General features: G+C 48.1%; 2 protein-coding genes across 9 annotated transcripts in view; one reads left to right on the top strand and one right to left on the bottom strand.

The window, feature by feature from the left end:
• The window catches only part of Myh7b (myosin heavy chain 7B), a 46,573-nt gene that overhangs the window by 10,939 nt on the left and 11,336 nt on the right, over positions 1 to 24,298 (bottom strand). For 6 of the 8 annotated variants that reach the window (XM_071608872.1, XM_071608873.1, XM_071608871.1 and 3 more), the window contains 19 exons: positions 12,049 to 12,193; positions 10,706 to 10,812; positions 10,421 to 10,564; positions 9,827 to 9,983; positions 9,542 to 9,569; positions 8,489 to 8,585; positions 6,124 to 6,147; positions 5,888 to 5,980; positions 5,680 to 5,743; positions 4,683 to 4,781; positions 3,843 to 3,946; positions 3,541 to 3,679; positions 3,146 to 3,264; positions 2,918 to 3,067; positions 2,622 to 2,792; positions 1,179 to 1,358; positions 959 to 1,091; positions 790 to 866; positions 177 to 264 (listed from right to left, as the gene is read on the bottom strand). In XM_071608872.1, coding sequence (XP_071464973.1) covers positions 177 to 264; positions 790 to 866; positions 959 to 1,091; positions 1,179 to 1,358; positions 2,622 to 2,792; positions 2,918 to 3,067; positions 3,146 to 3,264; positions 3,541 to 3,679; positions 3,843 to 3,946; positions 4,683 to 4,781; positions 5,680 to 5,743; positions 5,888 to 5,980; positions 6,124 to 6,147; positions 8,489 to 8,585; positions 9,542 to 9,569; positions 9,827 to 9,983; positions 10,421 to 10,564; positions 10,706 to 10,812; positions 12,049 to 12,193 — 2,119 coding nt within the window. Of the gene's footprint in view, positions 1 to 176; positions 265 to 789; positions 867 to 958; positions 1,092 to 1,178; positions 1,359 to 2,621; positions 2,793 to 2,917; positions 3,068 to 3,145; positions 3,265 to 3,540; positions 3,680 to 3,842; positions 3,947 to 4,682; positions 4,782 to 5,679; positions 5,744 to 5,887; positions 5,981 to 6,123; positions 6,148 to 8,488; positions 8,586 to 9,541; positions 9,570 to 9,826; positions 9,984 to 10,420; positions 10,565 to 10,705; positions 10,813 to 12,048; positions 12,194 to 12,905; positions 13,065 to 13,219; positions 13,290 to 24,298 lie in introns of those variants that run through there. The other 2 variants (XM_071608875.1, XM_027945232.2) reach the window with 2 other exon arrangements.
• On the top strand, positions 21,969 to 22,726 carry LOC139704771 (diphthamide biosynthesis protein 3). Its single transcript, XM_071608867.1, has one exon. The coding sequence runs from the start codon at positions 22,054 to 22,056 to the stop codon at positions 22,300 to 22,302; it is 249 nt and encodes an 82-aa protein (XP_071464968.1). The 5' UTR covers positions 21,969 to 22,053; the 3' UTR covers positions 22,303 to 22,726.

Genomic DNA, 24,298 nt, shown 5'->3' with positions numbered 1-24,298 from the left:
CTGGACGTGGTGGGGAAAAGGGAAAGGTCAGAGGTCTCGGGATCTACTTCAGGTATCACAGAGAATAGTATAGGCCCAAGGTTTGAGGCCTATAAGACCCTGCAAGGTGAGGGGGGAAGACTGGCTTCCCTTCTCCAGTGTCCCCCACATACCCAAGCCAGCCCTGGGGATACTACCTGGGGTCTTGTTCTCGTTGGGGACAATGCAGCGAACAAAGTGGGGCTGTGTGGCCCGCAGGTTGGTCATCAATTTGTTGAGGTTCTCCTGGGAGTGGGGAGAGTGGGGAGAAGGTACAGAAGGCAGAGAACCAGAATTGGATGCCACAGTGGATTGGGGCTGGAGAGGACTGGGCAGGGGTCCTAAATGTAGGTACTGGGAATGCAGTTCAGTAGTAGAGCGTCTGCCTAGCATGCATGAGGCCCTGGGTTCGATCCCCAGCATGCCAAAAAACACATCAGAGGTACCTAAATGTGCCTGCACCTTTGTTCTTTCACTCCTGCTCTATATGGCTTGGTCCTCTCCCATCATCACAACCAAAGCCTCCACCCCGCAGATCCCCATCCCTCACAGAGGCCCGTGGCTCCCTCCCCTTTCCCCCAGCCCTGCCCAGGCAGCTTGGGGACAGGTAGCAGCACAGACTTGCTGTGATGTTCACGTGGAGAGGAGTTAAACATCACTGCAAGTCTTAACAGCCACCCGCCCAGGGCGCAGGGGACATGGCGGGGAGCAGAGGATGGGCTGGAAGCTGGTGAGGGTGAGGGTTTGCACAGGGCCCACTCTGGGCCTCACCTTGTGCAGCTGGGACACCGTCTGGAACGATGCTGCCTTCTTGCGCTTCTCTTTCACCCCAGACTTAGGGGGCTCAGCTATTGAGAGACATGGGACCCAGTCAGACACTCCAGAGAATGCCACTCTGTGGGCCCCTGTGGGAATGGCAAGCTTGTCCCTCAGTACTCACTGGAGCAAGAGCCTGCATAGTTCTCATAGAGGGTGGCCAAGAGCCTGTTCTGTGACTTTTGAAATATGGGGACCACAGTCTCATTCAAGGGATCCTTGTTTTTCTCCAGCCAGCCCACAATGCTGTAAGGCACCTAGCAGAGGCAAGACGGGTGCTGAGCCAAGGCGAGGGAACCCTGAGGAGGGCATGGCCGAGGGCTGCGATTCCAACAGGTACCTACCACACCTGCATAGTGGACCACCTCAAAGTGGGCCTGGTACTTGCGCTTCTTGTCAGGCCGAGGCTGCTGGAAATTGGGTGATTTCCCTGCATGGTTGTCATAGAGCTTGGCCCGGAAGCTGGCATCAGAGGCCTTGGGGAACATGCACTCCTCCTCCAGGATGGACAGGATGCCCAGCGGCTGGGGACAGGGAACAAACTTGAAGCTCCAGACCATCCTGGCTGAGCTGGACCCTTGTTCCCCAGACCACCTCCCTCTGGGAAGGCATTTCAGCCCCAACCCATTTCAGATCCCACCTCAACCCCGCAGATCCCCATCCCTCACAGAGACCAGACCCACTACTGGGAACCCCACCTCCTAAGAGAGAAAAACAAAGTGTGAGTGTTGGCTTCTAACCCACTTATGCACAATTCACAACAACTGAATTTTGTTTGCTCATGATGTATGTAAACCCAAACTGGCATCTCACCTCCTCAACATCCATGACTCACACATTCTCATATGCAAATACATAATAAAAACCAGAGGCCACCAAGTTCACATGGCTTCCTCACTATCTGTGGGGACTTTATGCCTCACTAAACTTCACTTAAACTGAAATTTAATTAACCTATTAAATGGGAAAATGATTATCTTTAGTGCCGATATAACAACAAAAGAAATCAATCACCAAAATGCCCAACAGTTGGGGATTAAATGAGAATCATGTGCTCCAGGACCTATTCTGTGCAACAATATTCAAAATACATGTTCAGAGGAAAAGTAAGATATGAACCGAGTTTGTATCCATAAAGAAAGTAAATACTCAGGACAAAGGATTTGGAGGAAATTAACTCAAGGGCCAAGACAGGCTGTATTAAGTTGGAGGGAAACATTTTTAACTTTTTATTTATTTTGTTTTTTTAAAAATATTTTTAGTTGTAGATGGACACAATACCTTTATTTTGTTTATTTAATTTTTTTATATGGTGGTGAAGATCAAACCCAGCGCCTCACATGTGCGAGGCGAGTATTCTACCACTAAGCTACAGCCCTAGCTCTTACCCCTTTATTTCTAATATTTATTTCCAAATTTAATTTTACTCCATTCGATACAATGGGGAAATATATAATGTTTCACAATTAAGTAAACATGGAAATACTCTGTCCTGCGCAGGGCAATTCTGAGGACTCCGTGAAATTTTGGCTGCAAAATTATGTGCACCCATGGTGGGTGTCATTGCCAACAGACTTTCATACTCATGTTGCTCACACAAACCAACACGGATTCACATCCAATGCAGCACATCGACGCAAACTTTCCCACTCATACCTAAGTACACAGTCACAATCACACATGCATATGCTTACTTCAATGCAAAACCACTCAGGCACACTTACACAGGCTTTCTCACAAACAAGCACACACTCCCCTCCTCACAGTGGCCTTGCCTGGGGCCCCACCTTCTCAATGAGGTCAATGCAGGGCTGCAGGTCAAGGCCAAAGTCAATGAAGACCCAGTCGATGCCCTCACGCTTGTACTCCTCCTGCTCCAGCACAAACATGTGCTGGTTGAAGAACTGCTGCAGTTTCTCATTGGTGAAGTTGATGCACAGCTGCTCAAAGCTGTTAAACTATGAGAGGGAGGCGGCCTCAGCAGAGGGGATACAGAGGAACATACACAAGCTCGCCCTGCCCCCTCCCACCACAGTGCCTCGCCTCAGAGAGAACAAAGCCAGGGGTGTGGGCCTATTCTCACCTCAAAGATCTCAAAGCCAGCAATGTCCAGGACCCCAATGAAGAACTGCCGGGGCAGCTTTGTGTCCAGTGTCTGGTTGATCCGAGACACCAGCCACCGAAACAGCCGGTCATAAGTGGCCTTGGCCAGAGCCCCCACAGCAAACACCACCTGGAGGGAAGAAGGCTGGGCTGGGACCCGGTAAGGAGGGGATCCTGCCCAGCTGTCTCCAGGTGGGCCTCCACTCACCTGCTCCACACTCTGCCCCTTGGTCACATACTCATTCCCTACACGCACCCGGGGGTGCAGAAGGCCCTTGAGGAGGTCCCCACTGCTGACGCCCATCAGGTAAGCAGCCTTATCAGCACCTGGGAAGGCACAAGCATTGGATAAGAAAGGAGGACGACAACAATGTGGGCACTTGGCTCTACTGCCTCAACCTGGGGTTAAGAGAAGGGTGGAAAGGGTTAAGTTCAGGGCCAGCACAGGGTCAGCCTCAGGAGGGTAAAGGTCTGGAGTTGAGTCAGGAGCACATAAGACTAAGGTCAAAGGTTGTGAACAAGAGTGAGGGCTAAAGATCACATAGGTCATGGTAATGGGGTCAATGTGAAGGCCAGGTCAGACCAGGGTCAGGGCCCCCTCACTCTCAGTGCCATCAGCCTCAGCTTGCTCCTCTCGCTGCTTCTGCTTGAACTTCATGTTGCCAAAGTGCAGAAGGGCACCCACGATCTTGTAGCAGGCACACTTCTCATCCACACTGAAGCCCAGGATGTCCATGGCATGCTAAGGGTATAGGGAACACAGAGGGTTCAGAGAAGTCGGGGCCCCTCCAGGGTCCCCAGGCACTGCCTGCTTAGAGTGCTCCCTGATCCCTACCCAGCCCACACATTCATGAGGCCCCACAGCACAGGCACTCTGCTCAGCTCCCCTGCCCAACAGCCCATACGTCTGTGGCGATGAGTTCCTCTCCATCGTCCATATTATCCACGGTGATGACACCCTGGCTGCAGAAATGGTAGTCGTAGGGGTTCATAGACAGAAGCAGCATATCTGTGGGCACAGGGAGCAAAGGGCAGATCAGGCTACATCCACCAGGCTGCTCTCCCTCCCCCATCCCAGCATGACAGACCTTAGGGGGTCCAGCCAGCAGCAGTCTAGGGCCCTCCCAGGATTGGCCTAGAGCCTGTTTCTGATCCCCAACCCCATACCTTCTTTTTATTTGTTCAGTTTTTTGTTTGTTTGTTTGAGTACTAGAGATTTAACCTAGGGCCTTGTGCTTGTTAGGCCAAGAGCTCTACCATGGGGCTACACCCCAGTCCCTTTTATTAGTTTTGTGTGTGTGTGTGTGTGTGTTTTAATTTGGGGGGATTCTCTTTATTTATGCTTCACTGAGGAATGAACCCCAGTCCCTCATGGCCATCCCTCTGGCCCAAATTCCTAGTGCCGGACACAGGGAAGGCCAGATTCTGCCCTCAAGGAGCTTATAAAGGAGGGAACTTATGAATGGTCACTGGGTCCACTGTGGCATAGATCAGGGGACTTTAATCTCAGGAGGGACTTCAGTTTCTCACAACACTGCCAGGACAATGGAACTACGAGGGCTGCTGTCTGCACAGGAAAGAGAGAACTCAGTAATAACCAGAAGGCCCAGAAAGGAGTGAGGGACAGAATAGGCTCTGAGTACCCAGGAGGGAACAGCCATCCCAGGGGCTGGCCTTCTGAGGTCCAGGAAGGGCCAGGGAGTCCCTTTGGGTTATGACTCCTCCCCTCCATCCCTGGCCCTCACCCTGCAGCTCTGGCTTCTTCCCAGAGAGGATCTGGTAGTAGATGTGGTAGCCACGCTCACCAGGCAGTTGGAAGATCACTCGAGATTTCTCTAGGAGATCTGAAGAAAGGGGCACTGACCTTCCATCTCCTATACCTCCCCAGAGCAGTCACTCCGAGGGGACAAGGGATAGGGAGGAAGTGACAGGCACAAGGGGTGTGTAGGGTTGCTGTGTCCACACACAGGTCTGCATGTGTTGGGAGGGTCTCTCTCCATCAGCGCCTGTGTCACTCTGTGAGATGTGTGTCTATTTGCACCTGTGTATCTCTGGCCAGATGATGAATGTGTATTCTCATGAGTGGGTGTGTGCACGTGTGTGTCTGTGTGGAGATTTCTATTTGCGGTGGTTAGCCTGGGTGTGCTATCCATCAGATTTGACATGCATCCAAAGGTGGGAGGCAGTCAGCACAAGGACTCTCCTGTGCAAACCATTCGTGTGGCCCAGGCATGGTGTCTGGGTAACTGGACTGTGTCAGAATGAGCAACCACCCAGAGAGGTGTTAGGAGCATCCCAGCAGGTTTTCTGGAAGGGTGGGAGACATGTCTACATGAGGCTAAGGCAGGAGGAGCAGAGGGCAGGTACCCTGTCAGGGGCCAGGGACAAGGCAGGATGCAGGCAGAGGCCAAATCACAGCGGCCTTACTGGCTAAATAAGGATTGGGGTCTCCATCTTCAGATAACAAGATTTGGGGAAGGTTTTGAAGCAGGAACAGGTTAGGATCAGAGAGACTGCGGCTGTAAGACCAAGCAGAGGAGTGAGGCTGGGAGCCCCTAGGGAAGCTGGTGTGACATTATGGTGAAAGCAGGGTGGCCTGAAATGGGCAGTGGTCTGATGATGGAGCAAAATACCTAGGACAGGTGGAGCCCAGAGGACTTGAGAGGGATGCTAAGACTGAGTGGAAAGGCTCAAGCCAGCTCTGTCCCTCCCCACCCCACCCCTCCTCTCACCCGGACTCACAGCTGTCAATATCCGCAGAGGCCAGCTTCCCAGAGGGACCAAAGTGAATGCGGATGAACTTGCCCTGCAGGCAGAGGGGCTGCCCTGAGCCAAGGGGCTCAGCCGGTGTTGCCCAACCCACTGAAGCTCCCACCACAGGGATCCTCCTGGCTGCTGATCTCCCTCCACCCCCAGCCACCCATCACCCACTCCCACCGCAGCCACTCACAAAGCGGGAAGAGTTGTCATTCCTCAGGGTCTTGGCATTGCCAAAGGACTCCATGGCAGGGTTAGCCTCAATGATTTGATCCTCAAGGGTGCCCTAGTGTGGGGCAGGGGTGAGGGATCTGTCAGTCCTGGGCCTGCTGACTGGGAAGGCAGGGCAGCCCACGGACCCTCTGGTTGGGAAGGGGGGTCCTCAGGACCTCATCATTGTTGACCCCTCACAGTGGCCCCCATACTTACCCCAGTTTTTGTTGCCAGAAATTGCTGGAGTGTGGGGAGAAGGAATATAATATTAGAGGATGTGAGGTCTCACCATGTGTTGGGGGAAGGAAGAGTTAGGAGGACAGTGAATGTTAGTCACCAAATATTCACAACAGTGAATGCAGCTCCCCCGCCCCATAGCTTGGCTCCCTGGGCTATTAGGAGCGATGTTAGAAAGGCTAAGTGGGCACAGTCCTAGCTAGCAGCTTCAGGCAGGGGCTGCATTAGGGTCTCCTCCTCACAGCCCATTCCCTCCCCTGTCCAGTATTCCCTCATTTTCCACGCCTATGCAGTGCTGCCCGTCCCAAGCCCTAGGGGCTCCTGACTAAAATCTACTCCGCTTCAGAGCCCAGCTAAAGTGCCCCCTCCTGCAGGAAGGCCTCCCTGATGCTCTGTGGTGGGGAGAGACCACTTTCCTGCTCTGAACCTTCTTACCCTAACCTCCCTCTGATGGCCCTTCTATACACTTCTTTGTACTGTGATTAGGTGTGTTTTTATTATATGTTCTACATCTATTATTATTCAAAATGGCCCTACCAGGCACACATTATTAGCCCTAATTTGCAAATGAGAAACCTAAGACCCAGAACTGGGAGCTGATCTGCCCAAGTGGGATGGCAGAGTGGGCCAAACCAGTATCCTGCCTCCCTCAATGCCTACAGTTATTGTGTTTCTCACCCAGAGGAACTTAAGGAACTGAGCCATGCTCCCCTCCCCTCCTAGCTCATCCTTCTCTCCCCTACTCTGGATGTCACAAGCCTAGGAAGCAAAAGAGAAGAAGGAAGGGATAAATTCTAGAGAGAGCAGATATGCCAAAAGGGACTTTGGGGGTTATTCATTCACTTATTCGCCTCCAGGGAGCCCAAGACTTTAAAATGGCCCCAAGGGTTGGGCGTGGTGGGGCACACCTGTAATCCCAGTGGCTTGGGAGGCTGAGGCAGGAGGATAGTGAGTTCAAAGCCAGCCTCAGCAAAAGGGAGGCCCTAGGCAACAACCCTGTCTCTAAATAGAATACTAAATAGGGCTGGGGATGTGGCTCAGTGGTTGAGTGCCCTTGAGTTCATTCCCCTGTACCCACTCAAAAAAATGCCCCCAAAGACACTGGTGGGAAGGAGGCAGAAGGAAATGGCAGGTCCCCCCTCTCCACACCTTCCATCTAGTATCTGTATGCAGGGCTCCCTCCAGGGCGGTTTAGCCAAATAAGAAGGAGAAGGGAGAGGGCTGGTACAGTTCCCACGTCCTGTGGGCGGCCTTTCTTCCATCTCCCTTGTCTGTCCATTTATCCTGGACTCCTTTCTGCCAGATGCTCCCTGCCCCCAACGCAGTTAGTCCTTACCAGCTCTGGCCTTTCCCTGCCACTTTCCTCCTGCTGGACCTACCTACCCACCTTTCTGTAGATCTCCCCAAAGGCCTTTTGGGGGTTTGGAAAACAGGGTGGGAAGGGATGGAAGAATACCAAAAAGTCAACAGCAAAAAACAAAACAACAAAAACAACAACGGCCACAACCAAAAAACAAAACAAAGGTCAAAAACCAAGAAAATAAAATGGGGGAAAAAAGAAAAGGAGGGAATAAAAAGTGGAAAAGAAGAAAAAAAGTAAAATGCCCCAGAATAAAGCAAGGCTCAACAGGACCGGGAGTGGAGGCTGTGCAGGAGGCCTTGGGCTTCCGGAAGGAAAAGGCAGCCCATTGTGGGGTTGATGCGTGGGGGTGAGGGGAGAGCCTCGGACTCTGAACAGCTGGCCCCTGAGCTAGGAGTAGAAGACAAGACCAAAAGAAAAAAAAAAAGACCCACCTCCTTTGTTTAAGAAATTTCCAAAGATCTTAGAGTACCACAGGTCACAAAATCATTGAGAACACCCAGTACCTTCTGCTCTGGCCACTGAACGTCTGTGTCAAGCCTGTTCCCTCTGGCAGCAGGTAACTGTTTGGGGTGTGGGAACAATGACTTCATAGGAAAAACACCTATTTGATAAGCCCTTTCAAAATATGAATGTCACAATGAAAGAGAAAAATCGCACCAAAAAGTTTAGAAACAGTATCATAGCACAGCTCGTCCATGTTACAGGAGGGAACGTTGTGACAGGTGGGTATGAGGCCAACGTAGTGTCACAGGTGGCCACAGTTTTTCAGGTTAAGCCTTGCTCAGGCCAGAGACTCCCACCAAGGTGAGAGGCTCAGGCAGGGCCGGGAACTCTGGGGAGTCAAAATTTAAAAAAGAAAAAAAAAAACAAGAAAGAAAGAGGGAGGAAAAAAAAAGAAGAAGAAGAAGAAGGGGAAGAAAGAAAAGAAAAAAAAAAAAGCGAGAAGCAGTGGGAATCTGTGCCCAAGCGGGCGAGTCTTACGGCCTTCTTGCCTGGCCCGTCTCCCAGGGCTGCGACGATGGCAAAGTACTGAATGACCCGCTTGGTGTTAACCGTCTTACCGGCCCCCGACTCTCCGCTTGGACAACACAAACATGAGTCACCAATGCCCATCTGGCCTAGTACCCCCAGCCCCAATGCCCTATCCTATGATACCCTTCTCTCCTTCCCCCATCACTCAACACCCAACTCAGTACCCCCAAATCCAAACCCTCAGGGAAAGATCAACCCTCCCTGTGCTTAAGCAAGCCAGCAGCCCATTCCTGTGAGGACACGCATGAGGATGCCTCAGTCCACTGAGCACTAACTTAGCTCCAGGTGCTAGGCCAAGTACTTGACCTCCACTGGCTCAGTTAAGCCTTAGAAAAGAAACCCTGTAGACAGGCACCATTATCATTTTATGCATAAGGAAATGGGCCCCAGAAGTTCTGGACTGTCTCTGCTGTGTGCCACGCACATGTATCGACTCACTGACTCCTTATTATTCTACATGGAAGGTAGGATTGTTCTATTTTTATTGGTGAGGCTCAGAGGCCCAGGGCACAGAGCAGGAAATGGAAACATGAGAACCTGAATCCAGGTCTATCTGGTTTCAAGGCCTCTGCTCTTAACTACCAGGCTGCAAGTTTTTGCATGTGTGTGTTCATGTGTACACACAGACACTGTCCGTATTGGCTTGGCTGGACATGAACCCTATATGTAGGAAATCTACCACCTTCCTTTACCTTCAAAGGAAGAAGGATCAGATACAAGGAAATGATGAGGAAGGGGAAAGGAAATCCCTCTTTCTCCCCCTTTTCTCTTGAAAATTAGAACCACCAAAGGATCAAGGTGGGAGATTCTGGGCCTAGGGAGAGGCAGTACTGGAGCTGGGCATCCAGAAAGGCTCAGGTCTGATTTAGCTTCAGCTGGCACACTGGCTCCAGGTGGCAAAAGCCCTGCCCTTAAGCACCCTGGATTCAAAGCTGGGAAATAATTTTGGTTCTGTCCCCTTCCTGAGTACTTCCCACCCCACCCCCGCAGCCCCACACTCACGTGATCAGCATGGACTGGTTCTCCCTGTCTGGAAGAAAGGGGAGGGTAAGAAAAGTCAGCCAAGGAGGAACACCTGGCGTGTTGGGGCGGTGGGGGGCGGCAGCCCCCAACAACCCAGGACAAAACCAAGGACAGGTCTAATCTGGAGAGGCGCATGGCTGCGCTAGTCTCCTGCGGCATCAGAGGAGGGCAGTGCAAGAGGAGGGAAGGGCGTCCTCTACAGAGGCCTCCCTGGGGCTGGGCTAGAGGACTTGAGCGGAGGAGAGGAGTGGAGGCAGCTCTTACTGCGCAGCATGTCGTTGTAGGCATTATCTGCCACTGCGTATATATGAGGCGGGGCCTCTGAGCGGCGCTTTCCCTTGTAAGCGGCCACAACTGAAGCCGTGTAGACAGGGAGCCATTTGTAGGGGTTGATGGTGACACAGAAGAGGCCCGAGTACGTCTGAGGAGACAGTTTATAGGTAGGGTTTTGTTTTAGGGGTACAAATTCACATTCCCAGGCACCAGTCCCCAAAACACCATGACCCCTGCAATATCCAAGGAGCCACTTGAGGTGCCAGGCCACATCCTCTTGGCTGCGGACCCTACTCCCATCCTCAGGTCTGCCCCAAGCTGGTGACTCTGCCTCCACAGGGCATAGCTGAACCTCCTGCCTCGTCTCAGCGGTTACAGCTGCACCCCTGTGGTCCACGCCCTGGATTTGCCTCCACAGCACTAGGACTCCACCCCGCCCTACCTGCATCCACCTTTCCTTTTGCCTAGGCTGTTCCCCAAGCCCAACCTCTGCCACTACAGTTTGGCCCCTACAGCCTCAGAGCCATCCTTCCAGCCCACCTCTAGCCACAAGCATTGGCAGCCCCACCCCAGCCCACGGCTCACGTAGATCATCCAACGAGCATAACGCTGACGCAGGTTGTGCAGCACCGAGGCCTCATTGAGGTGTGTCATCATGGCCATGTCCTCGAGTAAGTCGAATCGGGGCGGGTTCATAGGCTGCAACTCGGTTTCCCGTACTGTCAACACCTGCCAAGAAGGTGTGTCACAGCAGGCAAACCCACTGACCCTACCTCTTAACATTCCCAGACCCCAAAGTATGGATCCCAAGGGTCAGGAGCTTTGTCCCCAAGAATAGAGGGACTAATCTCAGGAAAAGGTAAGCTGAACCTTCTGGTCTTTGGTCTCCACGTTGACTCTGCCCCCGGTAGCCTCTGACTTGACCTCGGCCTCCACATAGGCATCCTGTTCATCTGGCACCCAGACCCGCTTCTTTCCTAGGTGCCAGAAAGATCATTGGGCCTTAGAGAGCTGCTTGAGCACCTCCAAGGGTTCAGGTGGGGTTCCCAAGCCTGTTCATAGAGTTGTACCCCTCCCAGAAGCTACTCCACCAGATCTCCAATGATGCCCTGATGGGATATAACAGTCTGGGAAGCACATGTGCTTCAGCCCTATTTGCCCTACAACCTGGGGAAATCCCTCGTTCTCTCTAGGCCCATTCCCTCAAATGTAAAATGTCATGAGGCTTTCCTAAGGTCCTATATAAAGCAGCCCCTCAAAATCAGGCACATAACTTCCAGGAGGTTCCTGCCTTCCCCATTTCATTTATGACTCAGGTCTAACTGTCCTGTACTTTGCTGACACCTCTTTCCAGCTGGTCTCAGAGCTTTGGGTAGCACAGATTTTGTGGTAGTTAAACACATGGACTAGGGTTGCAGACTGAAGTTTCCCTTCCCTTCTACTTCTAGCCAAGAGACTCCTTCAGGACCTTCTACTTAACTTGAAGGTCCCAACACAACATAATGCAGACTCATTTGTTTAAAAAAAAAAAGAAAGAAAAAGAAAAAAGCTTATTTAACAATTCAAGGTAGCAATAGCAGAATGCTAAATCAAGCAGCAGACCCTTCTAAGCTCCGTCCCCTGTGCAACCACAGAGATTACACACCCTTAAAGGCCCTGTCCCCCCCTTCCCCATTGTAGAGAAGATGCATACAAAGTCATCTGCTCTGGACCTGGCTCACAATAAGCACTCGATACCCATTGCCTATTGTTATTATTGTCCTATGAGCAATCCAAGTCATAAATAGTAGTCTTTATTTCTGTCTCTAACAAACAGTGACTTTGGCTCTGTGGAAAGCACTAAAAATAAGACCAGCATAGGTTTTGTAGACATGTTGGGAACATCAGCACACATGCTACTGGTCTCATCTCAGAGGCCTCAAGTTCCAGCCTGAGTCTTCACAAACTACAGCTCCAGGAGGCAGGTGGTATTATCCCATTTTATAGAGAGACAAATTGAGGCTTGCTGATAGACACACAGTGATGTACACATGATCCCTAGGATTTTAGCCTCTAAGACCCAGAATCTGAGGGCCAGGTCCAGAGCTAAGGCTGTCAGCCAGAGTGCCACTTCAGCCCCAACTGGAATGCCACTCCTCTCCATTCCTGATCTGAGTTCAGAAAGGCTTCTCTGAGGCTGTATCTATCCACCCTGCCCCCCAGCCTTCACTCACCATCCCACGGGACAGTGTGCACCTTCATCAGCTCCTGGTAGCCCTGGCGGAGGTAGCGGGCAGACTCTCCAAGTTCACTCACATCCATCATGGCAGTAAGACGTGGAGAAAAAAGGCCTGGAAATCTGGGGAGTTCAAGGCGGTCCTAGGCAGTAGGCATTGGAATATGGCAGTGACGAGGAAACTGAAGGACCAAGGGCCCCACACTGGGCAGGATCCTCCAACCCAGAAGGCCTGATACTAGGTGACTCCCTGGGTGAGCCCCCAAAACACACACACACACACACACACACACACACACACACGCACACACGCACACATTCACACCCTCTCAAATACCACAGCATCCTCTCCTACAGATATGGAAGATCTTTATCCACCCATGGGAAATCTTGCCTGCCAACCATCTGGCTCCAACCCCAGCCCTGGTCACCCACCTCAGCACCACAGTGAGGGCAGGGAGTTGTGCTACCCCTTTTATTGCTGCTGTCAAGGTCATTGGAGGAGAGCTATGTCAGCAATCTCCACGTGTCACAGCCCCCCCAGCCTGGCCACAGGACACAAAAGGCAAATTCCCTTTTATCTCTACCAGCATGGCCCCTGGGCTATTTTTACCTCCCATTGTCAGGGGATCACAAAGGCAGAGAGAGACACTCCACTCAGAGACAGGGAGGCTGGGATTCAGAGACTGACAGGGGCAGAGACAAGGCAGTGGGGAGCTCAGAGATGGAAACTGAGTTACAGAAAATCTGATACACCCACAGAAAGACCCTCACCCTCAGAAACAGAGAACAAACAGACTCAGAGAGGGGAACCACAGAACGCCCTCTGAGGCCATCTACTTTCATTCTCCTTACACATCCAGGGATGCAGAATCCAAGAGAAAGAACACTGGCCAAGCCTCACAAATCAGCAGAGACAGATGCAGTAGAGAAACCGAGAGTGAGACATCCCTCTCCAGGACCTGGACACTGTCTCTTGTTGCCCTGCTTCTGTTTCCATCTCTCTGAGGGAACCTAGGGGAAAACATATAGGAAGAAAACCAGCCCTGGGGCCATAGAGTAAAGGAATGATTGAGCTGAAGAGGAAGCAAACCCAGGAAATTTAGATCAATTAGGAACCCCTTCATATTCCGACAGTCAAGATTCAAAGAAGTCAGGCCCACACTTACAATTCCAGTGACTTGAGAGGCAGAGGTAGTAGGATCTTAAGTTCAAGGCCAGCTTTAGAAACTAGGCAAGATCCTGTTTCAAAAATAAAAAGGGCTGTAGATGCCAGGTGTGGTGCACATGCTTGTGATCCCAGTGACTTAGGAGACTGAGGCAGGAGGATTGCAAGTTCAAGATCAGCCTTTGCAACTTAGCAAGCCCTAAGCAACTTAACAAGATCCTTTCTCAAAATAAAAAATAAAAAGGGACTGGGTGTGACTCAGTAGTTGAGTGCCCCTGGGTTCCATCCCCAGTACTGCAAAAAAAAGAAAAAGAAAAAAAAAAAAAAGAAAAAGATTCATAGGTATAACTGCCATTCTAACTGGCATGAGATGTAATCTTAGTTTGATTTGCATTTATTTAATTACTAGAAATGTTGAATATTTGTTGATTGAATGCATATCTTCTTCTGAGAAGTGTCTGTTTAGCTGCTTAGCCTATTTATTGATTGGGTTGTTTTTGTTTGTTTGGTGTTAAGTTTTTTGAGTTCTTTATATATCCTGGAGATTAGTGCTCTATATGACGTGCATGTAGCAAAAATTTGCTCCCCAAATGTAGGCTCTCTCTTCACCTTATTGTTTCTTTTGCTGAGAAGAAGCTTTTTAGTTTGAGTCCATCCCATTTATTAATTCTTTTTTTTAATAGTTTTATTTTATTTATTTTTTATATGGTGCTGAGGATCAAACCCAGGGCCTCAAATGTGCTAGGTGAGCACTCTACTGCTGAGCCACAACCCCAGCCCACCGATTATTAATTCTTGATTAAAAAAAAAATTAGCTGTTGATGGACCTTTATTTTATTCATTTATTTATATGTGGTGCTGAGAATCAAACCCAGTGCCTCACACATGCAAGGCAAGTGCTCTACCACTGAGCTACAACTCCAGGCCTAATTCTTTTTTTTTTTTTCATATTTATTTTTTAGTTTTCGGCAGACACAACATCTTTGTTTGTTATGTGGTACTGAGGATCAAACCAGGGCCACATGCATGCCAGGTGAGCGCGCTACTGCTTGAGCCACATCCCCAGCCCCAGGCCTAATTCTTGATTTTAAGAATTACAGACAACATGGGCTGGGGAGTGACTTAGTGGTAGAGCGCTTGCCTAGCATGTGTGAGGCACTGGGTTCGATCCCCAAACCACATTAAAAAACCTAAATAAACAAAATAAAGATATTATGTTCATCTATAATTGAAAATATTTTAAAAAATACAAAAAACAATAAATGTTGGTGAAGAGGGGGAAAAAGCACACTCATACATTGCTGGTAGGACTGCAAACTGGTGCAACTAATCTGGAAAGCAATATGGAGATTCCTTGGAAAACTTGGAATGGAACCACCATTTGACCCAACTGTCTCATTCCTTGATCTATACCCAAAGGACTTAAAATCAACATATTATAGTAATGCAGCCACATCAATGTTCATAGTAGCTCAATTCACAATAGCTAAATTGTGGAAGCAACCTAGATGTCCTTCAATAGATGAATAGATAAAGAAAAATATTACTCAGCATTAAAAAAGAATAAAATTTATGGCATTTGCAGGTAAATGGATGGAGTTGGAGAATATCATGCTAGGCGAAGTAAGCCAATACCCAAAATCCAAAGGCTGAATGTTCTCTCTGATAAATGGATGCTGATCCATGGTGGGGGCAAGATATGGGGAAAATAAAGGAACTTTGATTGGGCAAAGGGGAGGGAGGGGTAGTGAAGGTGCATGGGGGCAGGAAAGATGGTGAAATGAGATGGACATCATTACCCTAGGTACATGTATGACTGTACATATGGTGCAACGCTACATCATGTATCACCAGAGAAAAGAAAAATTGTGCTGCAATTGTACACAATGAACCAAGTGTTATATATACCTAATTTAATTAATTAATTAAAAATATTCTTAGGGAGCTAACTTCCTTTACCCCAAACTCAACAGGTTTTGAGGTGGTGACACTCAGTCTATAGGCTTTAGAACATATGGGAGCACTTCCATGCTTTGCTGTCCATCATCTCATTTGGGGCTTGAATCAGAGAATCAAAGGATCCAAGACCCTTAGATACTGGAGACAGAACTAGAAAGTTCCAGAGCCAGGATTCCAACCAGATGTCAGACCGAGCTCATACAGAGCAATCTTCTATACTGACACTAACTTTGCAGATTAATTTCATCTATTTTCAGAATTCACATGTGTGGAATCTTACATTATATGCTCTTTTCTTCTTTCTCTCAACATTATTTTTGTTGGGACATCATTTTGTTTTAACTGTCTTTGTAGAATTCAGCTGTTGTTTGCCTGCCTCCCACTGCTATAAAGGAACTCCATGAGGGCAGGGGTTTGGTCAATATCCCCAGCATCTTGCAGAGAGCCTTTATATAATAGAAAGTCAATAAATATCTACTGAGTGAATGAGTAAATCAAACTTGATAGTTTTGAGTATGGTTTTAATTTATATATGGGGTCAGAGGTTGGGGGGCGGGGGCTGGACTTGAGCCATTTATAGAAAGCATAGCAGGTGGAGAAAGCTCTTCACTGTTCAAGGATGCTCAGAATGCTGGGCTTCTTGCCCAGGGACCAAGCAATAAAATTAGCCTAGAGAATTAGAACTTCTAATAAGCCTAACCTATGGCAAGTATAATGTGGGTCTGTTTCTAGATTGCCTATGCTCAGTGTACAACCTGGCACTGAGAAACCAACCCCAAAAATGGTCTAGAATTGCCCTGTTGGGTTCACTTCCACTACCCAGAGCACATCTTCCTGCAGAGACAAGCTCATGATAAACATAACAGAGCAAACAGGAAACCCAATTCCCTGAGAGATACAACAAAGACTACAATCTACAAGGAGTTAAGGTGCTGACTTTAAATATTTAAAGAGCTGTCCTGAAGCAAAGGGAGCCTAAGGGATTTGTGTGGCCTCAAAAGCAGAGCAGTGGGCAGGGACAGGAAGCAGAATTTGGATGCACACTAAGGATTTGTAAACTCTGAAGTGGTAAGTAACAGAAGAAGCTGCCTTGGAAGAAAGTGAACCTGCCCACACCAAGGAGGACTCAGGCTGGGGTTGCCCGGGGTTTCAGGCTTTGCACTGGGTGACCTCTGAAGTCTGTTCAAACTTCAGGGTTCTAGGATTCCAGGATTTTAGAACCCAGCCTAAAATATGCCTGCCACCAGTCCCTCTTTGGGTCAGAGTTCTTCTTTGAGTAGAAATGTTGAGGGGACACCGTGAAAAGCCTACAACAGCCAGGAGGGACAGCAGACTCCAATTCAACAGACACCTGACAGCTTCTACTCGGCATCCAGGATTAGAACAAGAGACATTCATTGTCCAAGAAAGGAAAGATACTCAAGGAAGATGTCTGAATGGGGAAGGCTGAAGGACAAAAGCAAATCTGACACCCAGACTGGCAAGGGAAGGGCCATGACAAGGTTTCTTCCATCAGAGAGCTGACATTCCCCTGGGAGGCAAAAAATAAAACAAGCAAATATGTTTCTGAAGGTAATTGAAGATTGTGGCAGGTGCTATGATGGAAATAAACAGAGCAATGCTCTGGAGGGCGAGGGGGGTGTGCTTTATTCAGGTTGGCCAGGGAGAGCCTCTTTGAAGAGGTGGCATCTGAGGTAAGACCAAAAGGATGAGCAGTAGCCAACCAGGCTGAGCCCAGAGAAGGATCATTCAAGCCAAAAGAATGGCAGATACAAAAATCTTGAGGTAAAAAACATGATGGAATTTCTGAGGCACTGTCACAATGGTGGTGCAGCTGGGTGTGGTGAACAAGGGGAGAGTTTTATGAGGTGTGGGTAAAGAGGTAGACAGGTAGGCAAGATCATTCAAGTCTTGAAGGAACCAGAAGAGACTCTGGGTTTTACTACAGGTACAGTGGGAATCTGTTAGGAAAATAAGAGACCATGTCTCTGGGTGCCATGTAGCAAAGGGACTGGAAGGAGCAAGAGATGTAGGAGGGAGCAGTTGAAGAGGCTGCTGTGGTGGTTCAGGTGGGAACAGATGGACCTGGACAGGTAAAGACACTGAAGTAGGGGAGACAGGACGGATAGCATCAGCCAAAAGTCCAAGGCAGAAGAGAATAAAGGTAGGCCTGAGCAGCCACACAGCTGAGGCTGGGTCCCCAGGGGCATAAAGGGATGCGAGACTGGATGGAGCAATAGGGACTAGACCATGAAGGGCTTCAAAAGCCACATTAGGATTTAGAGCTTTCCCCTGCAGGAGTTGGGGCACCATCAAAGGCGTTTTTATTTATTTCTTCATCAAAGAGCTCTGAGAAAGGGAATCAGATTGTGTGGTCAGATTTATGTGTTCATCAGATCCCTGTGGCAGCTGGTGTGGAGGATGAACTGAAGGGGCGAGACCGGTGGCAGGAAGACTGACTCAGGAGGAGGCTGCCATAATGGTCCACATGCAGGGTGGTGAGGCCCCAAGAGGGGTCCACCACCCTGGCACCCTGGGGGTGGTTGGGCCCCTGCTTGTCCCATGTCTGTCCCCCTCCTGAGGCCCTGGGCAGCTGCAAAGGGCTTGAGTGGGCCCCAGCTCTGATGCTTCAAGCAGAAAATAGGATGAGGGCAGCCAAAAGGCATCAGGGCTGTTTATCCGGAGGAGAGACGCCTCAGCATGGATTTATGGCTGAAAGGTTACTGGGGGGAGGGGGTGGGGAACCAGCTGTCCCCCATCCCCACAAAGGACAAAGAAAGGAGGGAACAACGGCCTCTGCTGCAACAAGAGGAGGGAAGTTATACTTGTGAGGGGAAATATCCTGACAGCATCGGAGGACAAAAGGACCCTTTAGTAACTGCCCAAACTAACTGTCATTGAACAGTCAGGGAAACTGAGGCAGAGGGAGAGCAGATCCTTGCCTAAGGTCACATAGTGAACTAAAGCTATGACTAGACCTTTGGTTTCTGAAGGCCACTAAAGGCCCCCTTGGAGCACGTATTACAAGGGTCCCTCAGACTTCAGGGTACCTCCTGAAGAGTTCTGGGATGTGGTCCTGGCCACAGAGAGAAATGTACAAATGTAGCCATTCCACAGGGATGGGCACAAAGATTTGGACTGGACTGAGGTGCTCTGGACCCAGCACTGGTTCTGGTCCGGGTTTCTGGTTGCTGCTTCTGTGAGTTCAACCTTCTGCCCTGGTCTCCAAACAGACTCCATTTTTGGCTTTGGCAGGAGTCCCTTGTATTTCTCAAGGGACTTAGTCTTTCTAGACCTTTCTCTCTCTACCCTTGAGACTCTATATTTCTCTGTTTTGGCTTCTGACTCTGTCTTGAGAGATGAACTCAGCTGGGCCAACCTCCCACCCACAGGGGCCCTCACTGGTAGATTGCCCCAGTGTAGACAATGCTTGGGCTCAGAGCCCAGGCTGGGACAGGTGACAGCAGCTGTGGGTCTATCTATAGCTCTCTTGCCCTTCAATTGTTCCCAACTTCAAACAATGGTTGGGCCCTGGATTAGAGATGCACCCTCCACCAGCCCTACTGAAATGGATCCCAGGGAGCCGGGGATAAGGCTCACTAGGGTTACATGGCGATATGAACCCCCATATTTCCACCTAAATTCTGAGCTCTTGGCTCCAAGTCCTCTGAACTCAGAGGCTGTTGATTATAGAACTCATGGGTAAGGGAATAGGGTGTGTCCAAACACCAGACCTGTGCATGGGTATGGGGGTGCAAGGCATGTAGGTTTCCCTCTTCCTGCCTTGGCTGACACTCATGGGCACTGGGGTGCCCATTCCATGAGAGCAAAGAAGGGGTCTTTCTTATACTCTGCCAAATCCTAGCCTGAGCCTGGTACCTGGTAAGTGTTCAATATATACTTCTTATGACTCAAGCTTCAGAGACAGGCTAGAGTAGTGAAGATGAACACCTTATTTAAAGTCAGAGATCCTGGGTTTGAATCCCAGCTCTGCCAATTACCAGCCACAAAATCTTGTAAAATTGCTTAATCGCTTAACAACAAATATGCATAAGCAGTACGTACCTTCCAGGGCTGTGATGAACTTTATATGTGTTAAAATACCTCAAGTGCTTAGAATAGTGCCTGGCACTAGTGGAGATTTAATAAATTACTGCTAGTTCCAAGATAAAGTATTAATAAAAATAAGTGAGGGGGTGGGTATGTAGAACAGTGATAGAGTGCTTGCCTAGCATGTGTGAGGCCCTGGGTTTGGTCACCAGCATTGGCTGGCGGGGGTGGGGGTGGTCAAGGAACATAAGAATGTATGGGACATGCCATCACCTGTGTAAAAATAGAAGGAAAGAGAGATTTGTGTATGTGTATGTTCATCTATGGACAGATTGCCTCTGGAAGTCACTCAAGATGCTGGTAACAGAGCAGGAACAGTGGGAGTGCAATCCTGAAATCCCAGCTATGCAGGAGGCTGAGGCAAAAGGATAATGAGTTCAAGGGCAAGCTGGGCAACATAGCAAGACTTTGTAAGTAAGAAAAGAGGGAAGAGAGGGAGAGAAGGGAAATGAGGGAAAGGAGGGAGAAGGAGAGACATGAGGAGAGAAGGGGAGTTGGGAGTCAGGGGAGATAAGGGTAGGGAGGGAGGGAGAGGGAAAGAAAGAGAAAGAAAAAGATGGTGGTAATAGTAATTGGTGGAGGGACAGCCAAGAAAGGGAGGGACACTGATCCCCAAACATTTTTATTTTTCAGTACTCGGTATTGAGCCCAAGGGGCACTCTACCACTGAGGTACATACCAAGCTATTTTTATTTTTTGAGACAAGGCCTTAACTAAGTTGCTGAAGCAGTCCTTGAACTTGAGATCCTCCTGCCTCAGCCTCCCCAGTTTTTTTCCCCTTATATTACCTTTTAATCATGTGTATGTATAACTTATTTTTTAAAATGTGTGCTACTTGAATAAAGGTCACTTTCAGTATGATCCTTGATTTTAAAAAACAAAAGCCCCTACTCTGTACCAGTGGGACAGGACTTGAGTGAGGGCTGGTCCCCAGGTGCAAGTTCACTGCCTTCAAGCCTAGGTGGGGCAGCCCAAGTCTGAACCCTAGAGTACCCTCTTCCCTCCAGCCCAATGGTGGACAAGTATGACCATTCAAAACTATCCCAGAACAAATGGTATGGCAAAAGAGAGGCTTCCCAGCTTCCAGGCCAAGAAGTAGGAGGAGAGAGGGGAATGTAGGTTCCTATCCTCTTCCCTGGCCCCAGACTCCAATCTTCAGCCCAAGCTATTCTTAGAGTCCAGATAATGCCAGCAGTTGCTGCTGCTCGTATTTCCAGAACCACCCATTCCTGAGAGGCCCAATCCCACCCCCACCTCCTTTGTGTGCTGGGCTCCCTGACTGATATGGGTGTCCTGCTGGCTGTCTCCTCTACAGTGTATGGGCTGCACACAATCAGGCCACCATGAGTAGGTAAGCACCTGGGTGAAAGGTCCCTCCAACACTCCCCTTGCCAGGCAGCTAGGAGAGACAAGAAGGGCTACAGACATCTTAGGGAAGAAGATGTATTCCCAAGGGTCGCCATTCAGATAGTTTGGCCCAAACCCAAGATCTAAGCTATACTATGTATATGAATGAAAGGGATGAGCCAGGGGCCTGGGACAAGGGGAGGGCAGAAAAAGTAGCAGGGAAGGGCTACCCGAAGGTCACTGCTGGAGGAAGACAACAACAGGAGGTCTAGGGAAGAGGTGGTAGAAGAGGTCTGACTGTCGAACTCACTAGGTGACCTTAAGTAGACTGCTTTTCCTCTTGGAGCTTCAACTTCCCTCATAAATTGGGCATAAACTTATCTCACTGAGGTACTAAATAGATTTAATGAAATAATGTATGTAAGGAGCTGAGACTGTGCCAGATCTACAACAGACACCATGATGACAGTACCATTAGCTCCTTAAGAGCAGGCAATGTTTCTTTTTTAGCTCTGCAACTGCAGGGACTTCTCAAATCTTTGCTCTGCCATTTGCAAGCTAAGTGGCCCTGAATAAATTGCATTACCTCTCAGAGCCTTGGGTTCCTTCTCTGCAAAATGAATATACAAAGAGTATCTGTCTGGAGTATTGAGAGAGATAACTGAAACAGTGCTTAGCCCATGGTAAGAGGTCAACGGTGTGACAGGTGAGGCTGTGGCCATGTGTACCCTGGGGTCTATGTGGGGAAACCCTGTGTCTGTCACTCTGCAGGTGGAATTTGAGACTGTGCCTGGGGTAGTCAACATTCTGTAAGAGAGGTCCTAGTGGCCCCAACCCAATGGAAAGAAGTCCCAGGACCTTGTAAAATCACCGTGATGCTACCCCTCAAATCCTGTGCCAAAGCCCAGGCCCTGCCTAGGGTTCTCAAGACCAGGATGGACTTGCCTCAGCTTCCTATTTAGTTCAATCCAACAACAAATCCTCCCTGATGTCCCCCACCCTGGAGCTGGGCTTGCTCCTAAGGTTTAGTAACCTCAGACTGGCATGAAAACATAGACGGTTAATAACAAATGACAGGGCTGGGAATGTAGTTCAGTCATAGAGAATGTGCCTGGCATGAGCAAGGCCCTCAGTTTATCTCTGATACCATCACAAAACTTAATAAATAAAATAACATGGGGTTGGAGTTGTGGCTCAGTGGTAGAGGGCTCGCCTAGCACGTGCGAGGCCCTGAGTTTGATCCTCAGCACCACATTAAAAATAAATAAATAAATAAATAAAAGGTACTGTGTACAACTAAAAGAAATAAATATTAAAAAAAAATGCTGGCGGGGTCCCAGCCGGCTTTCGGGAAGTTAGACCAACAGAGGCGTTGTCAGACGGCTGGGGCATCTGCCCTCTGCCGGCCCCAACGACCCCATGGCAGTGTTTCACGACGAGGTGGAGATCGAGGACTTCCAATATGATGAGGACTCCGAAACGTATTTCTACCCCTGTCCATGTGGGGATAACTTTTCCATCACCAAGGAAGATTTGGAGAATGGGGAAGACGTGGCAACGTGTCCTAGCTGCTCTCTCATTATAAAAGTGATTTATGACAAAGATCAATTTATGTGTGGAGAAACAGTCCCGGCCCCTTCATCCAACAAAGAATTAGTTAAATGCTGAAGAAACCTTCAGGAATCCACATCCTGAACAGTTGAGAATGAGCCCAGGTGGAAATATCAAACGCAGAGTAACTGATTTTTTTCACGGGGACAACTGTTTTGTGGTTTGCCATTCTGTTAGCGTGTGGATCTTTTCACCAACTGCTGAGTTCATCTTCAAATAGAAAAGTGAGCACCAGATATGTCATACCTGGATTTCATGTTTAGAATGGTGAATTGGAAGCATTCTTAATTATCCATCTGAATTTAAATGAAGATAATTTTACATCAGTGCTTTCTTTCCCTTATACCTTAAACCTAATTCAGTATCTGATAACAGCATCATCTACCTCAGTCATTAGGATTTCTTAGTTTAAAAGATATAATTTTAATTAGTTACCAATATGGTTAAAATTAGCCCTTTCTTTGAAATTTGACATCAGCTTTATTACTCTAACTTAAAATTTGTTGCTTCATCAGTACTGCACTTCCAGTTCCCTCACCAAGCCAGTCTCCCCAGTCTTGCTATTATTAGAATGTTCAGGTTCTGTTTATCATGTTTTTTCTGTTACACTTCATGCACAGAGTTCTATTGTGGTAGTGAATAAGGAAGGTTAGTGAATAAGGAAGAAAAATCTACAGTGAAATGATTGAAGAAGTGGAGAGTCCTTATGTTCCTTAAAAATCATGACAAGATTAAAAAAAAAAAAAGAAGGAAGCAAAGTTGTTAACAATGAGAGGAGTTAAACATGCCAAATTAGTAAATGAATGCTTTAATTAGTTTACCAGATCAAAGCATATATTTTGATTTTTGTTTATTTTCTGATAAAACTAATGAAATTGCATTTCATAGAGAGGTTAATACCAAGTCTCTGTGGCTAGTTCCAGTGCTTTTAGCCTATCACAGTATTGTGTCACTACTCCTAAAAAGTAAAGCATCTACAATAGAGAATGAACTTAAAAATGGGAGGCCTGTTCTGAATAAATATGTCCATGTGGACACATCTAAACCAAACATGCACTCCTACAGAGAAATGTTGCTAGGGAGTAAGAGAAATATATGAAGATAGACTATTAGTCTTCCTTTGCTAGAGTGCTGAGAGTAGCAAGAAATTAGAATCACAAGAAAATTGGAAAAAATTTCCATTATAAACACAACTTTGCTGTCTGTATGAAAATGCACTGATACCTGGCAAGTTGTTTTAGGTATGGCTCCTGCAATTAGAAAAGCTTCTTAGAGTATGAGTGTTCTATACTGGTTGATAAATAAACTACACACAATCTTTGGAAGTTTAAATTAAAACAAGTGGACTTAAAAAAAACATCTGGTAGTAGCATGGCTGTATGCAACCATTAGGCTGAGACACATAATAAATCAAAAATTATATGCTAGATATACTTCGTACATTATATGGCATATTTGTGACATGATGAGAAGTCTCACTGCTGCTTGGAACACTGTCAGCCCAGAAGTAATCCACACAACTTTGAAAAGCAAAATGACTGCTCAGATGAACAGAGCAGGATACAAGTTAACTCTAGTGGGCAGTGACCTGCAAAGAGAAATGAACTGTCTCAACCTCATTTTAGATGGTACTAACTATATATAAACTTTCTCCACTGCCAATGAATTTCAAGCAAGAACAGACATCCTTGGTGAGGGTCTACTGTGAGCATAGAACAGGAAAAAAATTTGCCCAAGTTCAAACATCCCAGGAGAAAAGAAATACAAACAGCATTGGCAGTCAGTGATTGTTGATAATGCTGCAATAATAGGAATGATTTTGTTTTAAAGCAACTGTGTTGTTTAAGTTTGAGAACTACAACAGAACATACCAGGAATTAATTCTATAGTAAGCAGAAAGTAAAACCAATGTTTTTCAGGTATGATTGGAGTTCTGAGTGATGCTTGTGCCTTATTTAGCCCCACAGACATTTGTGGAGCACCTCTGTGAACTGATTTAATCCAATCTCTGTCTGATTAGCTCTGGGGTCTTGAGTTCAGGCCAGTGGATCCC

The sequence above is a fragment of the Marmota flaviventris genome, chromosome 2, assembly GCF_047511675.1.
Source record: "Marmota flaviventris isolate mMarFla1 chromosome 2, mMarFla1.hap1, whole genome shotgun sequence".
Taxonomy (NCBI): domain Eukaryota; kingdom Metazoa; phylum Chordata; class Mammalia; order Rodentia; family Sciuridae; genus Marmota; species Marmota flaviventris.
This window is presented reverse-complemented; position numbering and strand designations above follow the sequence as displayed.

Bases quoted from the DNA above. Each gene is read 5' to 3' on its own strand.
- LOC139704771 (XM_071608867.1), top strand. From the start codon at position 22,054: ATGGCAGTGTTTCACGACGAGGTGGAGATCGAGGACTTCCAATATGAT.